This window comes from Aspergillus candidus, assembly GCF_002847045.1.
Source record: "Aspergillus candidus strain CBS 102.13 unplaced genomic scaffold BDW47scaffold_82, whole genome shotgun sequence".
NCBI lineage: Eukaryota > Fungi > Ascomycota > Eurotiomycetes > Eurotiales > Aspergillaceae > Aspergillus > Aspergillus candidus.
This window is the reverse complement of record NW_020194087.1, coordinates 43,672-71,242: the sequence shown is the minus strand read 5'-3', so window position 1 is coordinate 71,242 and position 27,571 is coordinate 43,672. Positions and strand designations below refer to the sequence as shown.

At 52.3% G+C, this 27,571-nt stretch overlaps 10 protein-coding genes across 10 annotated transcripts; 5 read left to right on the top strand and 5 right to left on the bottom strand.

The window, feature by feature from the left end:
- Positions 1–665: 665 nt before the first annotated feature.
- Positions 666–2,725, top strand: BDW47DRAFT_90416 (galactokinase galE). The gene is made up of 3 exons (XM_024820183.1): positions 666–1,551; positions 1,611–2,492; positions 2,550–2,725. Exons 1-3 carry the CDS (start codon positions 896–898, stop codon positions 2,584–2,586), a joined length of 1,575 nt encoding a protein of 524 aa, XP_024667702.1. The 5' UTR covers positions 666–895; the 3' UTR covers positions 2,587–2,725.
- A 233-nt stretch (positions 2,726–2,958) lies between these two features.
- BDW47DRAFT_113547 (uncharacterized protein) lies at positions 2,959–4,582 on the bottom strand. The gene has a single exon (XM_024814441.1). It carries the CDS (start codon positions 4,564–4,566, stop codon positions 3,322–3,324), a length of 1,245 nt encoding a protein of 414 aa, XP_024667701.1. The 5' UTR covers positions 4,567–4,582; the 3' UTR covers positions 2,959–3,321.
- Positions 4,583–4,697: 115 nt separating this feature from the next.
- On the top strand, positions 4,698–7,723 carry BDW47DRAFT_90404 (uncharacterized protein). The gene is made up of 2 exons (XM_024820182.1): positions 4,698–5,114; positions 5,184–7,723. Coding segments are annotated over exons 1-2 (2,502 nt in total). The 5' UTR covers positions 4,698–5,113; the 3' UTR covers positions 7,685–7,723.
- A 22-nt stretch (positions 7,724–7,745) lies between these two features.
- BDW47DRAFT_113545 (uncharacterized protein) lies at positions 7,746–8,024 on the bottom strand. The gene has a single exon (XM_024814440.1). The coding sequence runs from the start codon at positions 7,940–7,942 to the stop codon at positions 7,781–7,783; it is 162 nt and encodes a 53-aa protein (XP_024667699.1). The 5' UTR covers positions 7,943–8,024; the 3' UTR covers positions 7,746–7,780.
- Positions 8,025–8,425: 401 nt separating this feature from the next.
- On the bottom strand, positions 8,426–10,767 carry BDW47DRAFT_113544 (uncharacterized protein). Its single transcript, XM_024814439.1, has 2 exons — positions 9,659–10,767; positions 8,426–9,597 (listed from the first exon to the last, which is right to left on the bottom strand). The coding sequence occupies exons 1-2, from the start codon at positions 10,420–10,422 to the stop codon at positions 8,985–8,987; spliced, it is 1,377 nt and encodes a 458-aa protein (XP_024667698.1). The 5' UTR covers positions 10,423–10,767; the 3' UTR covers positions 8,426–8,984.
- Positions 10,768–11,189: 422 nt separating this feature from the next.
- BDW47DRAFT_121005 (DASH complex subunit Duo1-domain-containing protein) lies at positions 11,190–13,150 on the top strand (the record flags this gene model as incomplete). Its single annotated transcript, XM_024815561.1, has 6 exons — positions 11,190–11,483; positions 11,566–12,004; positions 12,297–12,418; positions 12,468–12,741; positions 12,881–13,024; positions 13,080–13,150. 6 exons carry the CDS (start codon positions 11,190–11,192, stop codon positions 13,148–13,150), a joined length of 1,344 nt encoding a protein of 447 aa, XP_024667697.1.
- A 792-nt stretch (positions 13,151–13,942) lies between these two features.
- BDW47DRAFT_129732 (uncharacterized protein) lies at positions 13,943–14,414 on the top strand (the record flags this gene model as incomplete). The annotated part of the gene is made up of 2 exons (XM_024817027.1): positions 13,943–13,960; positions 14,022–14,414. 2 exons carry the CDS (start codon positions 13,943–13,945, stop codon positions 14,412–14,414), a joined length of 411 nt encoding a protein of 136 aa, XP_024667696.1.
- Positions 14,415–14,642: 228 nt separating this feature from the next.
- BDW47DRAFT_90389 (formin-binding protein HOF1) lies at positions 14,643–18,477 on the bottom strand. Its single transcript, XM_024820181.1, has 7 exons — positions 18,271–18,477; positions 18,101–18,205; positions 17,753–18,039; positions 17,489–17,701; positions 17,331–17,429; positions 15,251–17,279; positions 14,643–15,188 (listed from the first exon to the last, which is right to left on the bottom strand). The coding sequence occupies exons 1-7, from the start codon at positions 18,311–18,313 to the stop codon at positions 15,019–15,021; spliced, it is 2,946 nt and encodes a 981-aa protein (XP_024667695.1). The 5' UTR covers positions 18,314–18,477; the 3' UTR covers positions 14,643–15,018.
- BDW47DRAFT_90383 (uncharacterized protein) lies at positions 18,301–18,815 on the bottom strand. Its single transcript, XM_024820180.1, has one exon. It carries the CDS (start codon positions 18,696–18,698, stop codon positions 18,429–18,431), a length of 270 nt encoding a protein of 89 aa, XP_024667694.1. The 5' UTR covers positions 18,699–18,815; the 3' UTR covers positions 18,301–18,428.
- Positions 18,816–19,676: 861 nt separating this feature from the next.
- On the top strand, positions 19,677–27,162 carry BDW47DRAFT_90370 (CCR4-NOT core subunit CDC39). Its single transcript, XM_024820179.1, has 4 exons — positions 19,677–20,550; positions 20,618–20,942; positions 21,008–26,901; positions 26,951–27,162. The coding sequence occupies exons 1-4, from the start codon at positions 19,831–19,833 to the stop codon at positions 27,014–27,016; spliced, it is 7,005 nt and encodes a 2,334-aa protein (XP_024667693.1). The 5' UTR covers positions 19,677–19,830; the 3' UTR covers positions 27,017–27,162.
- The last annotated feature ends 409 nt before the right edge of the window (positions 27,163–27,571 follow it).

Below are 27,571 nucleotides of genomic sequence, written 5' to 3'. Positions count from 1 at the left end.
ATATTCAGTCTAGGTAGGCGGCGTCAAAAAAGTTTCCATACTTACGACAATGTCATTGAAGGGGGAGATGGTATTGCTTGACAGCGTTCCAGTTGATACAGGGTCACCATACAGTCAGTGGGTCGACAAATATAGACGGACAACAGATCTATCGGTCTTCATTCAGATCTGGATCACCATATCAGGGTGTTGACTATACGATTTTCTAATAAGTGGTCTACCAGTGCAAGTCATGGAGAAGTAGATCGATCGTGGATTAGCCATTGATACAGTCGAGTTGATGGTTCTGGCTTCGGTTAAATTGTTCCCAATTTAGCCAGGAATGCTGGAGACCGCGTGCATCCATCTTTCTTCTTTTCTTTACATTTCATGTCATCTCATTTATGTCACTTTGCTGTTGATTTGTTAATTCTCATGATGTTGTTATTGTTATAGGATTATTTTTGTTCATTTGTGTTCTCTGTCAATTCCCCATTCCCCATATCATCAATCCTATTGTTGGGGACTATAAACTCTCGGCCCGGTTGAGCTGGGGAAACTCGGAGTCCCGGTGAACAAAGACAGGGAGAATGCGGGATTGATTCAGGCCAGGGCATTTCCACGCCGAAACGGGGCTGTCCGTCGGTGCCGAGCGCACCTGAGTGGTCATCCCGCCTGGTGGTGCGGAGCAGTCACTGCAACACTGTACTCCGTCCGACATGCTACCACCCCACCTTTTACTCAATCTCATCCTCCTTGAGTTTTATTGCCTGTCTCTTTCTTTCTTTCTTGGTTCTTGGGGACTCTCACTACCTTCTTTTCTTTCATCCCATCCGTTTCTTCTCACTCCATCTCATTCCTATCTTTTACTCTCCCCAACTCCCCAACTCCCCATACTGTGTCTGATTACCCCGCCATGACTGCCCCGCAGGAACTCGTGCCCCAGACCGAATCGATCGCGGAGGTCTACGCGACCGATGACGCCTCGGCCACGTCCGCGGCCCCCGAACATGTCGCTCGATTCAATGGCCTGGTCTCCCAGTTTACCAAAGAGTATAGTCACCGCCCCGACTTTGTCGCGCGGAGTCCCGGCCGTGTGAACATCATCGGCGAGCACATCGACTACAACCTGTACGATGTCCTGCCCACCGCCGTGAGCGTCGACGTGATCATGGCTGTCAAGGTCGTCCCTTCGGTTGGCTCAGAGACCGTGGTCAAGATCGCCAACGTCAACCCCGACAAGTTCCCCACGCGCGAGTTCACCGTGCCCCGCGACACGGATATCGTGATCGACCCCAAGAAGCACGAGTGGGTGAACTACTTCCGCGCCGGCCTCCTGGGTGCATTGAAGTTCTTGCGCAAGCAGAATTCCGATGGCTCCTTCGTTCCCGCGAGCATGGAGGTGCTGGTGGACGGTAATGTGCCCCCCGGCGGTGGGATCTCCAGTAGCGCGGCGTTTGTGTGCTCGAGTGCGCTGGCGGTCATGAAGGCCAACAACCACAACGTGTCCAAGCAGGACTTGTTGGACCTGGCGGTGGTGTCGGAGCGTGCCGTGGGCGTGTACTCTGGCGGGTAAGTACCCAACCCTATTCATGCATACTCCAACTCAAATCATCGCTCACCCATCACAGCATGGACCAGGCCGCCTCCATCTTCTCCCGTCGCGGATACCTACTCTACACCCAGTTCTTCCCCACCTTCGCCGTCCAGCACGTCTCCATCCCCAAGGCCTCCGAGGAGATCACCTTCCTCATGGCCCAGAGTTTCGTCGCCTCCGACAAGGCCGTGACCGCCCCCCGCCACTACAACCTGCGCGTCGCCGAGTGCACGCTCGCCGCCGTGGTCCTCGCCGCGCACTTCGGCCTGACCCTCCCCAAGGACAACAGCTCCCTCGGCTACAGCCTGCGGAACTTCCACGAGGAGCTCATGCGCAAGGAAGGCCGCCTACAGGACCCACTGGAGTACCAGATCGACTCCGTCATCCAGGCCACGATGGAGCTCCTCCCCCAGGAGCAGGGCTACACGCGCGAAGAGATCGCCCAAAAGCTCAACATCACGGTCGCCGACCTCGAAGCCAAGTACCTGTCCTCCTTCCCCGTACAGGCCGACCGATTCCTCCTCCGCCAGCGCGCCCTGCACTGCTTCAAGGAGGCCCGCCGCGTGCTGGACTTCAAAGCCTGCCTGGCCAACGCGTCCACCCTCGACGAGAAGCGCATCCACTACCTGGGCCAGCTGCTCAACGAGTCCCAGCAGTCCTGCAGCGACGCCTACGACTGCAGCGCCCCCGAGATCGAAGACATCTGCTCCATTGCCCGCCGCGCAGGCACCTTGGGCAGTCGCCTGACGGGCGCCGGCTGGGGCGGCTGCACCGTCCACATGCTGCCGCAGTCGAAGGTCGAGGCTGTCACCAAGGCTCTCAAGGAGGAGTACTACCTGAAGAAGTTCCCCGATATCTCGGAGGAGAAGCTCGCACAGGCGATGGTCATCAGCAAGCCCTCGAACGGGTCGTTCTTGTATGTCTCCCTACTTCTAGTATATCTGAACCCTGACTAACGATCCGTTCCTTGTAGGATCTCGGGCGCCGCAATCACGCAAGTCGACGTTTGAACAAGAAACCCACGATGGAAAACCAAATTATCAAGAGCGAAGATGAGACCCTAGCAGATCTGCTACGCACCCTGTTTTGTTTATTTTAATGACTACCTACCAATTGAATGTACGCGGGCTTTGCCTATGTCAGCGTTGATTCTGTTTCATAACAGTAGATGTATTATCTAGAGTAGTGACTGTACGAACGCTTGATGGTTGAATGGGCGTGGTAGATTCATGTTATGCGTATAACAGTGTAGTTCATGGAAAATTACAGTTGGTTTTACATTAGAGGTTTGATTTGACGAGCAAGATTGTGTGCAGATGGAAGGTTCATGGGTATATAATTCCTAATGGGTTGGTCAAATGTCTTGTCCTGGATCTGAGACCGGACTGCCCTTTTGACCCTGGATCTATCTATACAATATGTACAGGTCGTATCCCAGGTGTTGCGTGTCAGACCCAGCCTAGTCATGAAAGTATTTCTGGCGGGTATTCGACTCCTTCCTGTCGGGTTGATAAAGCCCCTGGCTGGTATCCTGGCTGAAATGGCATTCAAGTGGCTTGGATCAGGCCTGTATATGTTATGGACCCGACATGATGGGCAGGTTGCACGGGTGCACCCGACAGTCTGGGGCGTCATATTCTCTTTTGCATCAAAAGCCCGTTGATTCCGTGCGCACACGACTCGTAGCGCGCGAGTACTGGGGCCGCTCGGGTGTTTGCTCTAGCGGTAGTCGAACAGAGACGCACTCAAGTCTTCTTCTTCGCAGCAGCCGACCTGGTAAAGAAATCGCTCATCTTCTTCATGCCGGACGTGTCAACCTTTTTCAGGTCCTTGACGCCGCGCGATACCGTGGCTTTCTTTTTCTTCTCTTCTTCCTCTTTGCGGCGCTTCGTCTCGGCCCGGGACTCGGCCGCGTCGTCGTCGTCGTCGGCGCTGCGCTTGCGGGTGAAATCTCCCGCTGACCGCGACGCGAGGGCCTCCTTGCGGAGACTGACTAATTGCTTGAGGTGTTCTTGCAGGGGATTGAAGTCTAGAGGGGTATCTGATGATCCTAGTAGCTCGTCGATCCTGGCGCAGAGGGCTTTGGGTAGGTAGGAGTCTTTCATGAAGGACAGGGCTGTTGAGAGGCGTAGGAGATGTGCCATGTTGTCGGGGGTGGAGCTATCAGGGAGTTGCTCGGTTGCCGGAGTTGATGGAGTGGTATCGGAGGGCGAGTCTGTGGCCGTCGTCGCAGACGGCGTGTCTTTGGGATCCTGCTCTTCTCCTCCTTCTCCGCCGTTGCGCGTTGACGCGGCATTAGTAGAGGCATCCTCCCGCTTGACGGACATCAACGGCGTAGCCAACGCTTGGCGGATGAAGCGCTCTTCCAGACTAGCCGGGAGTCCCTGGGCGACCATCCGTTCGGCCTTGACGATCAGCTCCTTGAGGAGCTTGGTCTCGTTAAACCGAAGCATCTTCTCATCCCCAGCCTCCACCGAGTCGCAAATAGCCTCTGCGCGACTCTCGAGCACGGGTCTGAAGAGATCGTTGTAAAACACCTGGCGGAGGTGCTTGGGGAGCTCGTCCTGCGAGTCGATGATGTCGTCCAAGGGCTGGAAGAGCCCCTTCGTCTGGGAAGACGAGGTGGGTGCCAGCAAGGGAATCACGAAGAACATCATGTCAATCGGTGTCGCGACCGCCAACTCCGCCGCTTTTGCGATCGTTCCTTTCGTCGTCTGTTCGGATTTCTGCGTGAATAGGAAACTCCGCGGCGCTTGTGGGGTCGATCGGATCACGGTGAACTCGTACATGCCCAATTTCGGGCAGAAAAAGTAGCGATTGAGTTCCGCTGTCCGCGGGTTGGGCAGCATGATAAACCGGGCATCGTCGCTGGCGGAGGATGGGAGAATGAAGGTTTTGCTGGGTGGTTCGGGAGGAGAGGTTGCCTGGGTCTGCGAAGGTTCGTCGGACTCCGTTTGTTTAGCGGGCGCAGTCGACCGTGTTCGCGGCATTTTGGGTCAATTAGAATTTCTTCGTAGTCTAATTGATGGATTGCAATTGCAGGGGGGCGGAGGTGACGGTGAGAGAGAAGAGAGATAGAGAGAGAGAGAGAGAGAGCGGAATGATCGACGCGTTCCGTTTCATTTCATTAACAACGCGACGCGCCGCTGCCCCAGGCCAATCAGTTTCCCGCTCGGTCTCTGTTGAACCTGCAAACGCTGTCTCGATTTCTGTGTACTTGCATGAGATCAACCTTGTTGAATCTGTGCAACTCGGTCCTGGTTGCTATGACCCCGACTTTTCCCTCCCTTGCTTCTCCATGATTTTATTATTGCGCTGGTGACACGACCGCTGGACCATCGACGGACACCGCGCCCAGATTCCATCTTTTCTTTCTCCGTCGGTCTTTCCCCGCGTCACTGGCCAATCGAGCATGGCAAGTCGGAGCGCAACACTAGCCCTATACGAAGTGGCATAATCGCCGAATACGGTTTCGAACTACGGAGGATTTGTATTACGGAGGATTTGTTCTAGGCGCGATCGGTCGCGATCCGCAACAGTGAGTACCGGACTGACCCTTCCGCGAACACACCTGTCCGATGACTGACGACTATGAACGTGGTTACAGTGTCCGGACCCTCGTGGCCACCACAGTCTCCGCGAGACGCCCTTCTGAGCTCCCCCAGCGGTCGCAAAAAGTACGAGGAAATGCAGCGCCGTCGCGAGACTCTTGGGTCGCCCTTGCGCAATTCAGCCACGACCCCCAATCTCCGGAACAAGGCGAGGCAACTCCTGAGTGATGGCGTGGAAAGTGGAGACGATGACGAGGAGGACGACGAGGAAACTCTCCAGCTCAAGCTGGCGGCCATCGAAGCGAAACTGAAGCTCAAGCGACTGCAGAAGGATCGCGACAGGCCAGGGACCCCCAGGTCTAGCGTGCCTGAGGATGGCAGCGCGCTGGCTAGACCAGAGTCGGCCTTTAGCTTTTCCCGGGCATCACTCCGTTCACCACAGCGTTCTTCACGAAACGATATTTCCCGAGAACCAGGCAATCGGCGATCGCCAGATCCAGTCCAGGTGCCTTTGTCGCCGACGAGACGACCGCCCCCGTCAGCAGACCCAGTGTCCCCGCGCAGGTATCTGCTTGGAATCGACAAAGGTCTAAGGGGCGGCGAGGTGTCTCTCAAGCGCCCACCGGCCTCCAGACTGGGATCCCGGCCAGCAAGCACGACCGGCAACCGCGGCGATTTCGTGTCCCACTCGGGCAATATCTTGGCCTCCATGACCGCAGGTGGGGACGCAAATCGCCCAAAGAGCTTCAGCGAACGGATGGCCGAAGGGAGGAACGTGGAGAAGGCAGAAAGGGCCCGGAGAGATCGTGCGGAGCGAGTCCAGGCGAGCAGGAGCTCTGCCTTTCAGTTTGATAAAGCGGAAGTGGAAGGGTTCAAAGCAACGGCCCAGGCGAGGGCTGGCTCCCCTGTGCGGTCACCGACGAGAAATCGACAGGCGGAGAGCTTCAGTCGCGATGATGTCCTGCGATCATACAACCAGATGAAACCCCCGACATTGAAAAGAAGTCACACCTCCCCGAGCATGCGCAAAGAAGACGAAGACACCAGGGAGCCGAGGTCTTACTTTCATCGACGAAGCAACAAGTCTGAGTCGGAAGCGCTACCGAGTCTTCCAAGCAGCTCGTCTGGGGAGTACGCCAATGGCAATGCAGTCGCCCCAGAGAAAGCACCGGACTCGTCGAAATTCGAACCATTCTCTGGGATACACCTTTCCAACCGCATCCTACCTCATTCTTTTCTCAACCGCACCCTCGCTGATAAAAAGGTCCTGAAGATCCCAGACCTTCTACGTACTATTAAAGGTCCCGCCTTCGAGCTCCCCGAGGAGATTGATACAGACTACGTCGTGTTTGGCATCGTCGCGTCGAAATCCGAACCCAAGGCAATCAAAGATAGGCGAAATAACTCAACCAAGGAGGCTGATACTTTCGACGACGGGTTGAATAACACCAGCAGGTATATGGTCATTACGCTCACTGATCTCAAATGGTCCATCGACTTGTTCCTTTTCGACACAGCTTTCCCGCGGTACTACCGAATCTCCGAGGGCATGCTCATTGCCATCCTAAACCCGACAATAATGCCACCCCCAAAACACAAGCTGGATACAAATAAATTTAGCCTCAACATCTCTTCATCGGATGACAAACTTCTCGAGGTGGGGAACGCGCAAGATATCGGGTTCTGCAAGGCCGTCAGAAAGGACGGTAAAACGTGCAGGTCGTGGGTGGACGGCCGCAAGACAGAGTTCTGCGACTTCCATCTTGACCTCCAAGTCCGTCGTACCCAATCCCAACGCATGGGCGTCAACAGTGGCCCCGGAATGTTCGGCCCAGGCGGACGCTCCGGTGCGCGGACCGGCTTCTTCGATGACGGAGGCAATGCCGGAGGAGGAAAGAGAGGATGGTCAGGAGGCCGCGGGGGCTATAAGAACGGGTTGAAGCCCGAAGGCCCCCAATATGACCGCATGTCCCAGTCTACATACTACGTCGCGCCAGCTCCCAAATTCCGCAACGGCGCCGGGCCGTCCTACATGCAGTCAGGCCAGTCCCCAGCCAGTCTTATCGACGCTGACCACGACGACCCGTTCATCGCCGCCGGCATGATGAGCCGGGGCCTCGAAAGCAAAGAGGAACGACGTCGCAAGAAACTCGCCGAGCAGAAGCGCGAACGCGAAATCACCCAGCGACTCGTGCAGTCCCGCGCAGGCGGCGTCGGCGCAGAATACCTCCGCGCCAAAAACGCCGAGAACATCTCATCATCAGCCCCACGCTCATCCCAGGAGAAGGCCGACCCGTCGTCGACCCAGGGCCAGGCAAACAAAGATCTACTGACAGGATTCCGCAAAGCTGGCACGGTGAAACTGAGTCCGTTGAAGCGCGCCCACGACGGCGACCGCCCGCATGGCAATAGCGGCGTCAAGAAGACCCGGTTTATTACTTCCAAGGGCATCAAAGAGGCTGGGAGAGACAGTCTTGGTGGAGTGTCTGATGCGACTGTCACGAAGAATAATTATGATGACGATGATGATGATGACGATGGGTTAGACATTATCTGACACTCACTCTTGTTTCTTTTATCAGGCGCGCTACTTGCCGTTGCGTTTCCATATCAATTATGCTCTCCCCCCCCCCGATACACACATACACATACCCTAGACGACGAAGTCAAATGATAATGACGAAAAAAACCATGGGATAGGACCAAAGATGATCATAGAATCAAGAAGAAGAAAAAGAGAAACTTCATTATCTCCTATTACTATCATTATGCTGTCACGACGAAGAACCCTGTATCCTTTTTCCATTTGACACATATATCGAAAGGCCACTTGTGGAAGTTAATTACACTGTCCTTGAACCGCTCGTCCGTTGATCCTTCGTTTTACTTCTTTGTACTAGACAACTGACCATCTGTGATCTTTTTTGCTTGTTTTCTTTTCTCTGGCTGCAGACCCGAGTCTATTGTACCTCCCTACATTAGGTAGAGCGCGATAGATACATATCTACCTGGATAGGTAGCTGGACGACTCGATTGGCCTTGAGTGGTACTCTTAGCTGGGCTGTGTATCATTCTAATTATCTTTATCATTCATCTTAATTATTCTTACTTCTCTCTTCCGTTTTCCTTGCTTTTACTTTCAGGCTGGGATCTACTTTTGTGTGTTGTTTTGCTCTCTTATTTATATATCTAGCTTAGCTTAGTGCTTCCACACACAGTAGATAACCTGCAATGTAACAAATGTAATGGTCTAGCAGGTAAGGGTGACAAGAACCGAAAGATAGAGAAAAAAAGGAAATGACATCGCAATTTCGTGTTCATTGGTATCTAACTATTCCTAAGCTATTTGATAAAAAAAGAATTAAAAAAAAAAGAAAAGAAGAAACGTGACAGCCTCTTACAGCCGTAGCAGCGACAGCGAGAGCAGACAATAGAAAGGAAATAAACAGACAAAAAGAGAGGAAAACTCCATCCGAAGACAATGCCTGCCTTGAAGCTAGTTGAATGCCAGTACCCGTCCAATTTCCCATACCCATGTCAACCGGCCCATAGCTGTTCGAGTCTGCGGGTCAAAAGCCCTGGAGAAGCAGAAGAAGAGGCTTGGGGTACGGTGAGTCCCACGCAAAGATAGATCGAACCACGTCAAACTCCAAGCGTAAGCATTCGAAACTGGTACCGAAGAGGATAAAAAGATAAACAGGAAAATGAAAGTAACGATGAAAATAACACATGAAAAAAAATTCGTCCAGTCTTGGGAAATGTCGGGTCGTCCGTATGTGTCAACGATGGAGAAAGAAAACAAAAATGCGCTCGCTGCTCCTCAATGACAGCAGATAGAGAGTCGTAAAGACAGTCGATTATGATGCAGCATGAGCCCGGGTGCTCCTCGTCTTCTTGGCCGCTGGCCCGATGGGACTGCCTGAGGACTCGGCGGCATCCCGCTTCTTGGCCTTGGAAGCTGCCACAGCGGGCGTGGACTTCTTCCGCAGCCAGCCATCGAAGGGACTGCCGCGCTTCTGCCCTGTCGTTGCGGTAGGCGTTTCGCCGCTTTCGAGGATGTCGCGTTTGCCCCGAGGACGTAGGGAACGGATTGTCGCGCCGGGAGATTCGGGGGTTTCAATGGTTGAGTCCAAGGTCGGGGTCTCCGCACGCTGAGGCATGTCTACATCCGCCACATGATCACTGCTGTCTGCATTCTCGTTGTCGGTAGCCACGGCGTGGTCTTCGATATCCGTAGCCGCCTCTTCCTCGTGGTCGTCGTGGGTTGCTGGTGGCATGCGATGCTTGGCCTTCCTCGGGAAGAGCACCCGCGGTTTGATCGACGAACGAGTCAGAGGGCGAATGTTAGCCACAACGGACGAATCAATGAGATCTGGGCGGGATGCTAGCAGGCCCAGATCGTCATCTTCTTCATCCTCTTCTTCGCTCTGGGGTTCTTCGTGGAACTTGCGGAAAGTCTTCTTGCCTCGGCTGCAGGGGACGTTAGTTCATGTATTGACGATAGGGAACACATTCCTGAAGAGTGACTTACAAAACATAGACCATGCCATCCTCACGATCGATGGCTTCGTCGACCTCTTTATCCCGCTTTCCACCATCTCTGCGCCTCGAAGAACGTGTGGTTGGCATGTTGGGTGCCGGTTTTTTGGAGAATGGATTGTCTTCGCTCTGAGCGACTTCAGGAATCCGGTCGCGGGAATCGGTGTAGATCTGGATCTGATTTCCGCTAGGGCCGCTCTCTTCAAAACTGTCCAAGGAGAAGCCTGTGTGTTTCTTTGCTTTCTTGCGACCGGTGCTGGAACTGGGGGGAAAGAGGGAGCGGGCAGTGGTTCCAACGTCTCCAACTGGCTTTTTCCTGGGGGTCTTGGCTGGTGTGGGAAGCATTCCCTCAGTCATTGTCGCTGTGTGTGGGTGAAGAAGACGCTGTGAATGAAGAGAGTCTGAGCTGAAGGGGTCTGTGTCAAGGCCAGAGGGACCGCCCAGTGAATAGGGAATGGTGGAAGAGTCATCACGGGCCAGCCGCTTCTTCCTGGGAGAGGTCTGAGCAGATTTGGGGGGCGACAGAGTCTCTGGCTCAGCATCGCTTTGTTTCTTTCCAGCCTTGAATTTCGATTGCGCGTGGGACGGAAAACTAGGCGGGGGAGTCGTGTTTCTGTCTCGCGATGTCCGTTGGCTTGCTAATCTGGCTGAATGTCGCGTCGAGTACGGCTCATACTGATCATATCCAGCACCGTGTCGTGGAGTTGGGGGGCATCGCAAGGTTGACGGCGACGGCGGCGGTGGTGTGGTCGCCATATTGAGTCGAGTATTGAACCCTTGATTTCAAAGATGCTGAACCCTTCACAATACCCAGTATTCTGGATACAATTAAACCACTGTTGTCTGAACTGAATCCTTCCAAAAAGCCTCCAGATCCAGGTGTTGTGGTTCGAGCAATCAGGCGAACGCCGAGCCAAGGGAGAGCAGGAAACGCGCGTGTGCACCAATCCGACCGAAGGGCGCCTAATCAAGAAACAAAAACTGATGAACAGAGTCAATAGATATCAAAGAAAGGTGGAATTCCAATCGAGCAGATAATCAAAGTCAATAAAACAATTGAATGACAGGGAAGTGGAATGATGGAGATTGATTGAAGATGGGGATAAGACGATAGTGGAGGAGAGGAAACACAAATGATGAGTTGGGCGGGCGATGAACAGCGGAATGCATAACGGCGCTAAGCCTGCACTATTCACCAGCCACGCCAATAATGCCCGACGCTAAAAGCGAGGGGGCTGCTCCAATTATACAGCAGGAATCAGACCCACCTCAATGTTCCTTTGATTCATCCATCATTGATCTTATCCACTCACACCACCAGATTCGACTCAATGCTAATTATATTCAACAACTAACTCTTCTTGTCTGACACCTAATCCCTCCATCGTCATCAGGCTGATCAGTCCCCACCATTGGGTGATTATTAGCACGTGTCTGGGGTAGTAGTGAATTTGTTTGTTTACTTGACTCTATCTCTCTCCATCCCACCAACCCCTCACCGATAATTGCTATTGTCCCCCACCATGGCGTTTCGCAGTACCGCGGAGGAAATGGAGAGGCTCCAGCTCTCCGATGAAGACACGGAGGATCTCTGGGACTCACCTTCAAAACGTGGAACCAAGAAACAGAATCGGACTCCCCCCGTCGAAGAAAGCACCACCCCCCCGCCCAAGACCTCCCACGACTCGGGGACTCTTTTTGACCGTCAAGAAGCGCGTGAGGCCGCGCTCCAGAACGAGTTGCGGAGTGTCCGCCATATCAATGAAGTCATTGAGGGCCTTCTGGGCAGCTTGGATTGCGCCAAGGGTAACATGGATGTATGGCAATTCAGATCCACTCCCAATGGGCAATCAAATGTCAGATGAACCCAAGTCCTTGCTAATTGTTATTTCGAATCAGACCGTTTCGCGTACCGTCGACTCTGCGTCGACATTACTCAATACATGGACCCGCATTTTATCACAAACCGAACATAATCAACGACTTATCCTCAACCCGAACTGGCAAGGCGCCGTCCAAGATGCAGCCGACATGGAGAGCGAGGAACTGGTTCGGCAGCAGGCCGCCGAACGACGGGAACGAGAACTCCAGCAGCAAAGGGAAGCCGTGGCCCGCAGAGCGCAGGAAGAAGAAAGGAGACGGGCGCAAGGGTCGACTGCCCGTGGTACGCGTGGCACTACCCGGGGGAGGGTCCCAAGCACCTTGGGACGAACCCCAAGCGTGTCTTACAAAGCTCCCGGCGCATCAAGAACCACAACGTCGTCGACAACCCGAGGTAGTACGACGACGACACGACGACCTGTCAGTGGTATTGCCCGGGGTTCTGGGGTTACGCGTGGTCGGGGCAGAGAGTAGGCGAATGCGAACTGGACCTAGGTGGAGCTTTTTTTCGTGTACAACTTTTACCATTTGATGATGTTTTATATGAGACCAAATGAAGATCTAAGCATGATACCCAAGCGATGACTTCTATTTACCCTACTTCACTCTATTTTCCATTGCTTTTCCTTGCCACTATAGTCAACTATCGTGTGAGTGTAAACAATTATCTCAGTTCGGGCGAGTTCTTGACGGACTGATAGTTAATGCCTGAGGCATCATAAGACAACGCGATAACCGATAAGGAGCAGCTCACCGTTCCGCCTCCGTCGCCGACTTACAGCCTCCGCGCCAACTCCGCGTCAAATGCTGCATATTCGCTCTTCGTGCCACTCCCACTACGCGCAATGAACTTCGCCCCCTACCAGGACGAGTCGCCCGAGGTTGAGCGGGCGTTCTCGCCAACGCTACCGGGCGCCAAGTCCCCCCCCAACGTCCGCTCGCCTCGCGGATCGCCCCCGGTCCCCGGTGTCGCATCGCCGGGCCACTTTGCGCCCCCGGGTCCCATCGCGACCAGCGGACTCGGAAACACAGGATTTGGGAACGACGTGGAGAGTGGACGATGGAATATGGGGGCTTTTGAGACGAGCCTGCCTATCCGGATGGATTACGAAGCTATGCTGGCATATTTGCTTCTGCCTCCGGCGGGTGGGGTGTTTCTTTTGCTGGTTGAACATAAGAGTGATTACGTGCGGTGTGTATAAGCTCTTCTTTTCGGGACAATGGAGACTTTGGAATGAATCGCGATGTGGGATGTGTGCATCGTGCTAACTTGTAGCAGCTTCCACGCATGGCAGTCGAGTATGCTCTTTACGGCTATCTTTGTAAGTCCCAGCGCACATTCGGTCCACATCGATCATTGCTAACTACGGCCAGATAATTCACCTGCTTTTCTCATGGTCGAGCTTCTTTTCTTGGCTCTTCTTCCTGTGCGATATCGCCCTGATCGGCTTTTTGAGCATGCGCGCATACCGTGACGGTAAGCCTCCTATATAATCAAGACACATCACATCAGCAGTACTAACCACCTCCAGTTGACACGCTCGAGCACTTCGAGGTCCCGATTTTCGGCCGTCTAGCGAACAACTTTGTCGACGATGAGTAGTCTAAGACATTTCGATTTGAACCGCGATGGAGATGTTGTCTTTATGCGATAGCTGTGTACTACCAACAGTTTTTGCAGCCTTATGCCGCTCTTCCAAGCTTTTGTCTAGGGGATTGATGATACCTTTGTACAGTGATGGCTTTGTGTATGCTTTGGAATATTTTTGTGTTTCCCCTCCCTTGTTTTTGACTGGGAGGTCCTCGATTGTCATTTTTATTTCTGAGCCAATGTGTCTATGTACCTGTTTTTGATTTCGGCCTGTGATATATGATATACCTTCGGTTACTACTTGTGTGAATACATGCATGCGATCAGTTACTGGTGACTAGTGCAGTAATCTATTATCAGTGATAGTGAATAACACTAGCCATGGCATCAGACAAGCAATGCTCTGCCAATCATGACAAGGAAATAATCCACATTTCGTGGTGCTCGGCATTGTCCATACCTAGACCTAGGTAATGTATAAGCTAATATCACTATACTATTTGTTTCCATCTTCTTTAAAACAAGTCACTGGGCGCATGGGGCATACTTCTACTGAAAGACAAACATTGAATCATTCTCCTCCTCCCAGATCCTCTCCATCAACAAGCAGAGCCTGGATATAGACAACAAGCAAACACCCCGTTCATCTGGCCTGTAAAAGCAACACATTCATCCATCTTCTATTTACTGTCATCAAATATCTTCATTATTTTACTATCATCTGCTCCTCCTCCAAGACTGGTGCAGTCTCGCTCTTCACTCCAAAAACGAGAGTAAGAAGGAAAAGAAGACAAGAGAACAACAATGTGTCCCGTCCAGCGCGTAAGCCAACCTCTGCAACCATATCAATAACCACATCCCACTAACCTGCAATAACGCAAAGAGACAGCAAGCCAAAGCCAAAACCCAAGTTACTTCAGCTCCAGCTCTAGCTCAATCTCCGGCCCGGACGCAGAGCCATTCCTCCACACCAGCCACCTCGTTCCTAGTCCTCGCGGAAGAGAACCACCCGCCCCTCAACGACACTACCTCCTCTCCTATCACACGCATCAGCGGAGACATGCACGCCCTTTTCACGCCCGTGAAGATATCTCTGCCCATCAGGACCAAGAAGCCCGTGGGTGGGAAGGAGGATCCAACAAAGGGCGAAGGGGGCCTTGCCACGGTGGGATACGATGCTTGTACGGGGCCGTATTGCGTGGAGGCGGATGAGCGCGGGCTGGCTTCGTCGGCGGGGTTCAAGTGTATGGTTGGTGGGTGTGGGCGTGTGGATTGATTGATCACTGGGCGTTGTCTGTGAAGTGGGTAGGAGGTGTTTTGGTGGAGTGGGGAGGTGATGTTGGGCTTTTTCTTCACTGTCGCAAAAGGTTGAAGTACCGAGGTTGACTACGAGGCAGTGAAGGGGGTTTTTTTTTGAAAAAAAAATTATCGTATTACTGGAGCTTCTGGAAAGATAGTCTTCGTCGTTGAAGAAAATATTAGGAGGGGATAAGACTATTTTGCCATTTAACGATGCTGTAGAGGGAGTACTATCAAGGCAATAGAGCATAAACGGTAACCATAAGGGGACATTCTTAAAGGGTAATAAGACATGGCTTCATAAACATGGCTTGCAAAATCAGCAAAATCAAGAATCAAGTGCAGCAAGATAAATAACTCAATGTACTCGAAACATTCAAAACCAAAACGTAGGGGGTCGTTGAAGAATTAAAGGGGTGAAGTGATGAGGTAGAACGCACGACTGGCTAGTATGAAGGGATGTACATATTAAGAAGTTGCAAAATCAAAGGCACAAGGGGTATCAGCTTCATGGACATCCCGCAGAGGAGATGTATAAACGTAGCCAGTTATCCATGAAGCGGGTGTGGGCGTTGTCGAAATCAAATGATTTGCAAATAGTTGCTCGGCACCAGTCCAGGTCGGCTTCGAGCGGTCGTAATTTCAGCTTCCCACCAGCCATCGTCCTGAAGTCGGATGACTGACAAAACCTCGCCCTTGGTGAAACCGAGCTCTTCGGGAATGGCGGCAGTATAGTTATACAAGGCCCGGGCTAAAGATACATGTCAGTAAATATGACTCCGTGTGAGACCCGGGGAAATCGGGGTTTCTTACCAAAGTGTAAAATGGGACGACCATCCCGACTGAATTGCTGGCCAGGGTCAGCAACAGCCATACTTCTGCTCTTGGACTGGCTTCTCTGGCTTCCACTATCGCCATAGTACGATGCTGGGCGGCCATCCCTTCGTGAACTATAGCTGTCGTAGCCACTTGCATATGGGTCAGCCGGTCCTGAAAGCTGGAGCTCCATGCCACCCGAGCTTGACGGGCGTGCCTGCTGCCTGAACTGTGGTTGGGGTGAAACGGCTCGTGGCATGGCGCTTGAGGATGGTCGGTTCGCGTAACGAGGCGAGTAGGCAGCATCGCTGGGCCGCTGTGGTGGCGTGGAGACAGTCGGAGAATGCTGGCTGTAGCGACTCTTCACACTGCTGGATTGGTAATGGCTGGGGCTGGGGCTGGGGCCCCGACTCGGGCCTCGACTGTGCTGGCTCATGCGAGTATCCACACGGGGGGCAACTTGGGGGCTGGCACTTCGTCGCGGGGCAGGAGATTTGGCACGGGGAACCTCCTGAGAGTGTACACTGGTCCTGCTAGCCATACTCGGAGAGTTCCCGGTTCCTCTGAACATATTCTGGGTCTGTCCGGTGTATTTCTGTGTCGTCTTGTGCATCTGCGCCGATGTAAAAGCGGGCTGTGGCGCACCAAGCCGTTTCACAGGCGGTTCGTTGTATGCCGGGGGTGGGGTAGCAATAGATGCATTGGCGTTGGTGGTGGAATTATTAGAAGAGGAGGCGGTGTTGCCATAATTGGAACCAGGACCTGGGGGCGCTGGACTAGCAATTCCGTGGTACCTATCGGCAGATACTCGACTGGCAGACTGCTTCCCGCCCCCTTTCAAGTCAGCAAGAGCACGCGCAATTGGATCAAGGTCGTCTCCCTTTCCGTCGCTCGCCTGCGACGCCTTCTTAGGAGAACTCCCGTCAGGGGAAGCAACGTCAAACACATTATTGCCGACATTGAGTTGGAAATTTGCTCTTGGATCGACAGGCTCTGGACTTCCGGACAAACGATTCTTTTGAGCAATAGATATAGGGCGCTGAGCTTGTTTGGGTTGCGGTGCTTTGATCGGACTGGTCTGCTTGGAGGACGAGTCCCAGGTGTTGCGAGAGGAAGAACCAGAATTACGGTCCTTGTCATGTCGACTCTTGCGTCGGAAGGGGCTATTACTAAAGAACGTGCTCCGTTTCTTCTGGACCTGCGTGTCTTGTGCAGATCCTCGAAGAGCAGCACTATTGGTGGGTTTGGTTGGAGATTGCCTCGCACTGGGAGGCTCTTGGCTAGACACAGATGCAGGGTTGGACACCTCACTCTGCGAGTCTCTACTAGATGGCCTGTATGCACTGTTCGTGCCTGAACTGCGCTCAGAGGGAGGCCCCGTTCGGCAGAACATAGTCATTCCATCTGTCGGGTACGCATTGTGGGGCACTGCCGAAATTTCCCCATGCTGATTCGGGTCATAGTTCGGTGGAGGGTGGCCGCCTCGGCGTAGGTCCAGCGGTGCAGGTTGCTGCATCGCAGACTGCTGCATCGTAGGCTCTGCCCTCGCGGGCTGTTGTCTCGCAGGTTGTTGCATTATAGGTTGTTGTCTCGCAGGCTGCTGCATCGTGGGTTGTTGCACTGTAGGTTGCTGCATTGCAGGCTGCTGCATCGGAGCTTGCTGAATTGCAGGCGGTTGCCTAGGGGGCTGTTGCATGGCAGTCGGCTCCCTATTCAGGGTATCCTTCGGCGATTCAGAGTTATTAATCACCGCTGGATCAGGCTGGGGATCATGATGTGATTCGTAGGTCGATGGCTGCGGAGAAGAACTGCGGAAAGCTGGGTTGATCGTACGCTGGAATTGAGCCACGGAGTAGCCGTCCTCCTCGGATGCTTCTGAACTCGTGTCATTCACATCCCCACGGCAGAAATTGATGAACCTCGGGGGGTCGGGGATGTCCTGTCCGGTTCCCCTTTCCTTGATGAAATACATGATGTCTTTCTCTACCTCACAGTTCTCCAATGAGAGCCGAATTTTCTCGCAGGACTGGCGAGTGGTCAGCAACAAGATTTTTGCGGTGGAAGATTGGAGACTTACGGCATCGTCACTGACGCAGACCGTTGATGCGATGTTGGCATATGTCCAAAGGCTACTCTTAGTGAAGTCAATTCTCTCTTCCTCCAAGTCTTGGAATTTCTGTTTTCCGTCAGCATTTTGGGTTCTCGCCAATGCATTACTGACAGGCCCGGACTCACATCGCACGCAGCTTTCCATTCCTTATTCCAACGAACTGTGGTTTCTTCGAGAATCTTGACAGCGGCCTCGTATTCGTTGCTGCTAGAAGCAAGCTGTATCTGGGTTTTTTCGAGCTTTGCTTTGTTTTTGCGCTCCTCGTGGCCCATAACCATGTGCCCCTGTGCCAGGTAGCCCTTGATTCTCAAACAGTCCTGTTCAAATCGATCCCTTGTCTGGATTTTGTCAAAATGGCTCCTCTTCGATTGAATAAAAATCCGCCTTACCTTATTGACCACCTGGGTCTGCTGCACCTTATTCTTGTGAAGACGCTCGATTCCATTTTGAATGATTTTCCTTCTCTCTTTTGAACCTCCAGCAAATGCAACCAATGGCTCTTCTAGCTCCCTCCTCATTTGTCCTGCAATGGCTGCATGTGCTTTGGCAATGCCCTCCGTCTCGCCACGGACCGTATCGAATGAAGAGCGCAGTGAGCCCGTCTCGTTTACCCCAAGAGATTTCCGACAAAGGGCCATGAGCTTTCGTGCATATTCATCTTCAATGGCAGCCCGAACTATATTCCAGTCAGATTTGTCTGCCAGGGTTGACTAGTAGTTTGGATGACAACGACGCACTGTTGTAGAAAGTTTTTAGCTCGTCGCACGAGGACTTCGCACTATGCATCCGCTCCAGCATAGGCACAAAGCCAGCGTCGTCTTTGCCCCAGAAGTTGTTGGCAACTAAGTTGGCAAAGTTAGTTATCCTGTGCAGCTCATGCAATAAATATCCGGAAAATAGCACGTACAGGACATGGAGACCGTGGGTCCCTCCGCCACTGTTCCCGGCATTTTGTATGTTATATGCTGAAGATTGTTATGAGCTTCGGCCAGCCTTTGCTCATATGATTACGATATAGACTGATGGAAGGAAGAGCAAAAGAACAGCAAATGCAGTGAGATCTGCTCAAAAATGATTAACATAAGAAGAAGTTTGAGACTTCCTGGTGATAAGCTGTAGAACAGGGAGCCAATACTCCAATGTGTCCCACGCAGTCAAGACAAAACCCTCGAGTTGCAAACAAGAGAAGTAAATAAGATAAGTAAAAAGAGCAGGAAGATCGCTCAAGATGAATGGATCTGGGTGGAGTAGCCAGCCCAAGGTAAGCTTGGATCTGGAATGAACAGGTCGTTGATGTTTACAGCGGCGCGTTTCTCGGGGCAACGGTGGGCGCATCACCGATGCCAAGTCATGCCGCCCACCATCCCCAAACACGACAGCTGGACTCGTGCCTTGGATCTGCGTGGCCAGTCTAGTTGTGCAATTACCCGTCTGGTTTTATTCCTTCTTTGGAGGCTTTGATCTGTAGACTAGCGCTGGATGGTCCCCCACTTCGATTCGAGCGCTTCGAAACCAGTTCATACCAGATTGGACCCTGTGATATTGTTTCTCACGTAGTTTGCAATCACAATGATATCATCCACTGCCCTTCTCTTTTCTCCTCAAACCACTTCCTTATTCCGAAACTATGCATCATTTGAGAGGTGTTTTCTGTGGATCATCTTAGAGCGAACAACAATGTTGAGCTATCGATGGCCCAGCTTTGGGAGGATGTCGTCGCTGTTGACGCAATAAAGACCTACTAGTGAGTATAGTTGCATCCACGAGGTCAATTGCAACGACAGGAGTCAGGAACATAGCCCATGAATATGTCTTAACCCCCTTACTGGTCGGTCTGAATCATCCCAGCGACAACATGGGATGAATTCCAGGCAGTCTTCCCCCCCGAGTAATCAAACCAAACCATGAGATGGGAGAGTTGACTAATACATTATCTAATCACAATCCCGGTCGAGTGTATCACGTGAAACTGCCCGAAGCAGCCCGTCAAAGGCAGAGGAAAAAGCCGGGACTGATTCCATGTACTGGTAATTGTGCCATTTGTGTCGAAGGCCTAGAATCGTTTTGTTGTAATATAGACCTTTTTTCCCAAAAGTACATTGTAGCCGGATGATTATAATATCACCAAGATTTATGTTTCCTGGAGCAAGTTATAAGCCCTAAAGTAGAGGAAAGAGAGAGCTGTGGACGAAGGTAGCTAGTGTAGTTGGTACCTCAGGCATCCGGGCTCCACCTAACCCGTCCACTACTAACTCTCCCTCAACTTCGCTTTCACACTTCCCATCCTGTGCCACGAAGCAATACTCGTTTTCATTGTCATCCATCTCTCGCTCTGCCACCGCAAAGCCCATCATTTTTCCAAAATAAATCAATTCAGCTGTCTTATTGAGGTCTTGATTTTGGTTTACAGTCGTCACAGAAAAAAAATTTGTCGCTCGCCTTCAGATCAAATGATCGCGTCTCCTAGATGACCTTCCCTCCCCCTCCTCCTTCCTCCCAATCGTCGATTGCTTCTGGCACCGATAAATCTTCTTCGACCAGACCTGGAAGGTCACAGCAATCAGCTTGGGGTTCGTCCGCGTCCCAGTCGAGCGTCCGCCGTGGGTTGACTCCGCTTGCGACCAACAACCTCGCGTCATCGTCCATCCTTTCTTCGCGAGGGCCACCCCAGTCCAGTAGTCCTGGTCCCGGTGGCTCGACGGCATCTCCTTTGACCTCGTCCTTCTCTGCCGTTCTGAGTTCCGCACGGAGTCACCCCGCCGGCCGGAACGCACCCTCGCCAGCCTCCACACCGTCGCCTTTCACCTCCTTCCAATCTGGCTCGCAACAGCATCAGCAGCAATCCAGCCAATCTCTCTCTTCCCCCAAGTTTCGCGCCCATACCCCATCGGCAGGGTCACATCTGGCTTCCGCAGCGAGTTCAGCGGGCGGTGGAGGCACCGGGGGAGGCGGAGGTGGGACGGGATCTTCCAGAGGCGCTACCTTTTCTCCGTTACTATCAACCGTGAATTCGCCCACGGGCTTTCCTTCCGACAAGCCGGGCTCTGCAGCCTCTGGCGCCGCAGCTCACGCAAGCCAGTCATCTTTGACAAAGATATCGATCGCTCAGGTGTTCCTTCTTCTGGACTCAATCACCGAGAAAGAGGGGCGAGAAAAGTGGGAGACAAAAGCCGCTCAGATTCACAAGGTAGGGCCATCTCTCTCCTCCCCCCCTTCCTCACTTCTACCACGGCGACCCTTTTAACATTTTGCAGCTGGTCGAGTCCAACGGCATGGAAGTGTTTTCCAAGTATTTCCGACGCCTCTTAACGGGCAATGCCCCGCAGATTTTCCCAGGAGTCAACAAGTCGGTCGAAAATGCCGGGAACTACCCTCTCCTAGTCCAGGAGATACAAAAGGTGCCTCAGGATATAGAACAGTCCCAGAAGATTGCGGAGACTGTCGATACCTCGGAGGGCGACATTTTCCGCGACTTCGATCTGTCGACGTTCTTGGACCACTTCAAGTTGGATCCCTTGGTGAAAGTCGCTCTTGCACTAGCCTTTAAGACCGCTAACAAATCGGATTTGCGTGCAAAAGGTGAGCATCTCTTCGACAGGTTATTCTCGATTAACTTTGTTTCCTGACGGATTTTGTTTCCATAGCCGATGCGATCTTGTCGAACTCAACCACTCCATTCCTACAAAGCCTGGCACACCCGTCGGATGTAGCCAAGGATTTCAAGGATTCCTTCATCGCATTCACGATCGAACGCTTCATCCTTTACCCCCCTCGCAACTTCAGCGACGACGTGAAAGCTAAGCTGGTGTATGCGGCTAATGTACGCTACCAAAAACTGGGAGTAGACGTACCATTCGAAATTGCGGCGGCATTGCAGATGTTTAATTTTCTCAGTCCGAGATACACGCTCGTCCGTCAGCTCCACTCCAGAGGGCCAAAAGCAACGTCGAGTGTCGACGCCGTGAACGATACTATCAATGCGTCCGGCTCTGAATGCTGGGGGGAGGAACATATAGCCAGTGCATTATTGTTCCTGATACTCTCTCAGTACTCGCAAGATTTCTCCCTGGAGACCTTCCTGGAGGCTGTCCAGTCGCACTATGGCGACAGCCGCATTAGCTGGCCGCTTGTTTTCAGAAACTTTGATCGCGAGGGTCTGAGGCTGGATGCCAAGCAGTTCCTTAAATTGTACACTGCCTTGGCCACTGTTGCGGCAGCAGACTCCAGTCTAGATATCCAGAAGCTTTGGGGTGGTGACTGGGAGCATCGTGACACCCAGCTGTCTTTCTTGACCGCTTTCATCGTCTCGCGGACAGATGTGTCGCAGATCCCTAATCTTCGAGCTACATTCCCGCCGGATTTCTTCGCAGACGGTCCAGAACTCGTGCGTCTGCAGGGGGAGCGCGCGTTGAAATCCCCTCTTCGGTCTCTGGATGCCATGAGAGCTATATTCGACTTGGCGCTGTTCTCACAGGCTGCATGGGCTGCGACCGAGAGTCAGCTGCTCATCAAGGCAGTCGTTCAATTTGATCTTCCGGTCTTCTTGTGCTCGGCGCTGGCCCTTCCTCAACCATGGACTAGTGTGCAGCAGAGTTTTGTGCTTCGGACGCTCATCGTCTTCATCTTGAAGCAAGAGGAGGGTTATCAGCTCGCTCTTCATGGGGCGTGGCACCAAGACCGGCAGTGGGTTGCGGAGCAACTTTTCACCATGTTCACCCAGGATCCGACTTCGACGGCCGCTATATACGAGCATGCGGTGGAATACAACTGGCTTGATTACCTTCTCGGCTATACGAACGGCCTCGCAATGGACTTAGCTTGCTTCGCACATCGTAAAGGGACGTTTGACTTGGAGCAATGGGTCCGCAACGCCGCCCAGAAGGGACCCATGGACATGGGAAGTTTATTGTCCAGGTTTTTGAGGATCAAAGCGGAAGACGAGCTTCATGTTCAGAGAAAAGAACAGTCTGCCCCACAGATGGTTAGCCTCTCGGTGAAGACAGTATATACTTTGCTGTCGGTACTGGAGGAATACGTCGGCGACCGTGAAAACCTTACTCCGGTGCAGCGCATCTGCATTCAAACTTACCCTCGATTGATCAACTATGGGGAAGGCTTCGACGACATTATCGATGCCAACGGCGAAAATGGGAACACCCTGCCTGAAGCCGTCGACAGGCGGATGCAGGAGCTTTTTGGCCAGATGTACCACAACGAGTTGTCTTTGCGAGAAATTCTCCAACTGATGAGGCAGTATAAAACCTCACGCGAGCCTTTTGAACAAGATCTGTTTGCGTGCATGGTCCACGGCCTTATCGACGAATACCATTGCTACAACGAATATCCCTTGGAAGCTTTGACCAGAACAGCCGTCATGTTCGGTGGAATCATCAACTTCCGCCTTGTCGATGGCATTACGCTGAAGGTTGGTTTGGGCATGATTCTAGAGGCGGTTCGAGAACACGAAGTGCACAACCCGATGTACAACTTTGGCGTGGAAGCCATTGAACAGTTGATCGATCGTCTGCCCGAGTGGGCAGGGTTTTGTCATCTTCTCCTCCAAATACCGAGCCTCCAAGGTACACCCATCTTTCAACGAGCCGAAGAAGTGCTTCGCGATCAAGGAACTCAAGTGGGAGATTCCGAGATGGGCCGCGTTGATAATGTGACCGTGCCCAATGGAAACGTTGACGAAGCTACCACGTCTGACGGCTCCAGCCGCAAGTTTATCTCTATCCATGTCGATCCTCCTCTTCGCCCCGATATCTACCACGAGCCGGACGAGGACGTGCAGGACAAGATTTTGTTTGTGTTAAACAATGTGTCGGAACAAAACATAGAGGAGAAGCTACGTGACCTGACAGATGTTCTGCGGGACCAGCATCATCAGTGGTTCGCGTCGTACCTGGTTGAAGAGAGGGCCAAGCTCCAGCCGAATTTCCAGCAGCTGTATCTTGAACTTCTGGACCGCATCAACGATAGGATTCTGTGGGCTGAAGTCCTCAGAGAGACCTATGTCAGCGTCGCCAAGTTGATGAACTCGGAGGCGACACTAAATTCCTCGACCGATCGGGGTCATTTGAAAAACCTTGGATTGTGGCTTGGATCCTTAACAATAGCAAAGGACAAGCCGATTAAACACAAAGATGTCTACTTTAAGGGACTTCTCTTGGAGGGATTCGACAGCCAACGCTTGACGATCGTGATCCCATTTACATGCAAAGTGTTGGTCCAGGCTACCAAGTCTACTGTCTTCACCCCTCCGAATCCTTGGTTGATGGACATAATTTCCCTGTTAATGGAGCTTTATCACTTTGCGGAACTGAAGCTCAACCTGAAATTTGAGATCGAAGTCTTGTGCAAAGACTTGGATCTTGATCACAAGACCATCGAACCTTCTGTCATCATCAGAGACCGCTCGGCACACATCGAGGATGCATTGTCAACTGCCAATATTCCTGAGGGCTTAGAGGCGTTTGAGGACATGGCCCTGACTAATATCAATCAAGGCATTCGTCACGAAAGATTGTCACCGGCTGCTATCATGTCGACTCTTCCCAGCTTGGACAAGATCCTTGTCTTGCCATCATCTGCGAGCACGATGGGTGATGCGAATGTCCTCCGCCAGATCGTCCACAGTGCCGTGGAGCGTGCCATCGCGGAGATTATTACCCCGGTTGTGGAACGTTCCGTCACGATTGCCTCAATCTCGACCGTTCAGTTGGTGTCCAAGGACTTCGCCATGGAACCCGACGAGGAGAAGGTTCGGCATGCGGCTGGCATCATGGTGCGACAGCTTGCAGGCAGTCTTGCTCTTGTCACTTGCAAGGAGCCCCTGAAAGTCAGCATGACAAACTACATTCGAATGATCCAGCAGGAATTTTCGGAACAGCCTATGCCTGAAGGTCTGATTCTCATGTGCGTCAATGACAACCTTGATGCCGCTTGCGGCATCGTTGAGAAGGCAGCGGAAGAGAAATCCCTTCCCGAGATTGAAAAGGTCATTGAGCCCCAGCTAGAATCTCGTCGCCGCCATCGTGTGGCCCGGCCTAATGAACCGTTCATCGACCCATCCATGAGCCGGTGGGGACTGTTCATTCCAGAGCCCTATCGCCAAGCCCCTGGCGGTCTCAACAAGGAGCAGCTGGCCATCTACGAAGAGTTTGCCCGCCAGTCTCGGGGTCCTGGGGCAGCACACATTCAAAATGTCTCCACCGACAATGGCCGACAACTTCCAGACGTTCTTCAAGAATCGTTCCCTGCCATTCCGAATCTCTCTACTCCCGCAGAGCAGCCAGCTGTGCCGCATAGGACGCCACAACCGCAGCAAGAGGCTCCTCTCCAGCAGTCGGGGCTTGTCAGTGCGCAGTCTCAACTCAATGGTCTCTTTGAGGCCCAAACACCACGGGAGAAGGCAGAAAGCATTGTCTCTGAACTCCTGCAAACGGCACGGGGCGCTTCCGAGGAGCGGGTCAAGGATCTCGCCATTGATAGCCCAGTACTATTGGAGTACAACCGGGCACTACGCAACATCCTCAGCGCACCAAATGGTGAAGAATTGGCTAGACTGACTTGCTACAGCGTGTGTCAAGCCCTGTATTCACAAAGTCTCGGCGCATTGGAGATCCAAGTCCTTGTACATCTGATCGCCAAGCTGTGCGACTTGTCTACTATCATCGCCCGGTACACTTGGGCCATGCTCTCTGAAGTCGACGATGAGCATATGTTCAACGTTCCAGTTACTGTTTCCCTAATAGACTCTGGCCTTCTGGATATCCGCCGTGTGGATATGGTACTCACAAGGTTAATCCTCCAGAAGAACGCCGGTGCTTTGGAAGTGCTTGCTAGTTTGATGGACCGTGTCTTGTTCAACGACGAGCCATCCGCTTTAAGGTCGGACTTTTCTGGGAGCCTCGAAGCCATGAGCCAATGGCTTTCCGAAGAACCAGCCCTCTCGCCTGCCAATGACATAATCCGCAAGCTACGAGAATCCGGAGTTCCTGAAGTGGTCAACGCTCTCCTCAGTGACAAGGCCAAGTCCAAGCGGGACCAGATGGAATACATTTTCAGCGAGTGGATTGGAATCTACAAAGCTCCTAGTGCTTCTGAGCGCACTTATTATTCTTTCCTCAAAGATTTGCACCAGAGGCATGTTATGGACAACCAGGAAGATTCCGCTCTGTTCTTCCGTCTCAGCATCGACATTTCAGTCTTGTGGTTCGAGCAGAGCCCGAGTGGCAGTCTTGATGAAGCGTTCCTTCACGTTGATGCCCTCGCCAAGCTGGTCATCCTGCTGGTCAAATTCCAGACTGAGAGCACGGAATCAGCCAAGACCAACAAGTCTGAATATTTCAATTCTATTCTCTCACTGCTGGTTCTTGTTCTGAACCACCATCATACTATGAGGGGGGAGGCTTTCAACCAGCGTGTCTTCTTCAGGCTATTCTCCAGCATCCTCTGCGAATACTCGCTCAACGGCCTTCAAAACAGCGAGCAGCACCAGGCGATGATGTTCGCCCTGGCCAGCAAGTTCTTGTCTCTCCAGCCCAAGTATTGTCCTGCCTTCGTGTATGGGTGGCTTTCTTTGGTCTCTCACCGATTTTTCATGTCGGGGATGCTGAATATGCCCGACCGGGCGGGCTGGAGTCCGTACTGTGAGCTGATGCAAGCTCTTCTTGCATATATTGGGGAACAACTCAAGCCGGCAACCATTTCTTACGTCGTTAAGGATCTCTACAAGGGTGTGCTGCGCATCTTGTTGATTTTACATCACGATTTCCCGGAATTCGTGGCGGAAAATCACTTTCAGTTCTGCAACATGATCCCTGCTCACTGTGCTCAACTGCGGAACCTCGTCCTTAGTGCTTACCCGTCATCGTTCCACAAGCTTCCTGACCCGTTCAGGGAGGGCCTGAAAGTCGAACGTCTAGAGGAAATGCGGGAAGCTCCACGAATTGCGGGCGATACCGCTGTTCCGTTGCAACGCGCCAACATCAAGAATGCTGTCGATGCTTCTTTGCAAAGCAACGGCGCATCCGAGGCAAACCTCCAGCTCATTTGCGATGCTGTGTACAATCCCGTAGAAAAGGAGACTGGTCTTTTCTACACACCCATCAATGTCAATGTTGTGCTGCTTAATGCCCTTGTCCTCTACATTGGCCAAGGCGCTGTCTCCAGCACATCCAAGGGCAACACTCGCGCAGCATTCGACAACTCTCCCCACTCGGCCCTGCTAGAGCGATTAGCCAAGGCATTCCGACCTGAGGCGCGTTACTATTTGCTGAGTGCGATGGCAAATCAGCTGCGCTACCCCAACAGCCACACCTACTTCTTCAGCTTTGCCATTCTGCGCTTGTTCGGTGCCGATTACTCTGAGCACGACGAGTCTGACATCAGGCAGCAAATCATTCGCGTGCTGCTGGAGCGACTCATTGTCCATCGCCCTCACCCATGGGGGTTGATTATTACCCTGCAGGAACTCCTCCAGAACCGGAGCTACACCTTCTTCCATCTTCCTTTTATCCAGGCTGCGCCTGAGGTAAGTCACCTAGTAACCCGGTTCTCAAAGCTCTACTAACATCTCCCAGATCGGCCGTCTATTCGATGCTCTCCTGCAACATATTCAGCAGCAGAGTCCTAGGGCATTGTCTTAGGGCATCAAGGCCCATTCTTTCCGTATTCTCTCCTCTCGATATGAATTCTTCAATCATGCCATGACGTATTGCATTTGGCAAAGGTGGATTCTCTCACGGTGTTTTTGTGGAAACCGTTTATGACATGTAGCACCAAAAATATGGGGCTTTGCTGGGGTGTACGATTTGAAAATGCTTTGTTTTCCTTTTTTTCTTATTTTATTGTCCTTCGATTTTCTATGTTACCTTGGTTTGTGCGAAGTTCTGCTTTACTATCATTAGTTCTTTCTTGGTTGGGTTTCTGGGACGGACATGCATATTAGGGCATATGTCATCACGGCTTTTCAAGATGCATTAAACCTATATCCTTTTCCTCATCTTTATCATAATTGGTTGTTTTCGCTCCTGTATCTCAATGGGGCATCTCTAGAGTAGTATATAATGTTGCAGTCCTACGTATGTTTTGTGCCAGCTTTACCGAATGAACCATAATAGTTGTAGAGGTAATTCTTACGTGCAAAACAAAAGGGAATTCGATGAAATCACGCACTACTGTCAATGTGTAACATTTTTGAA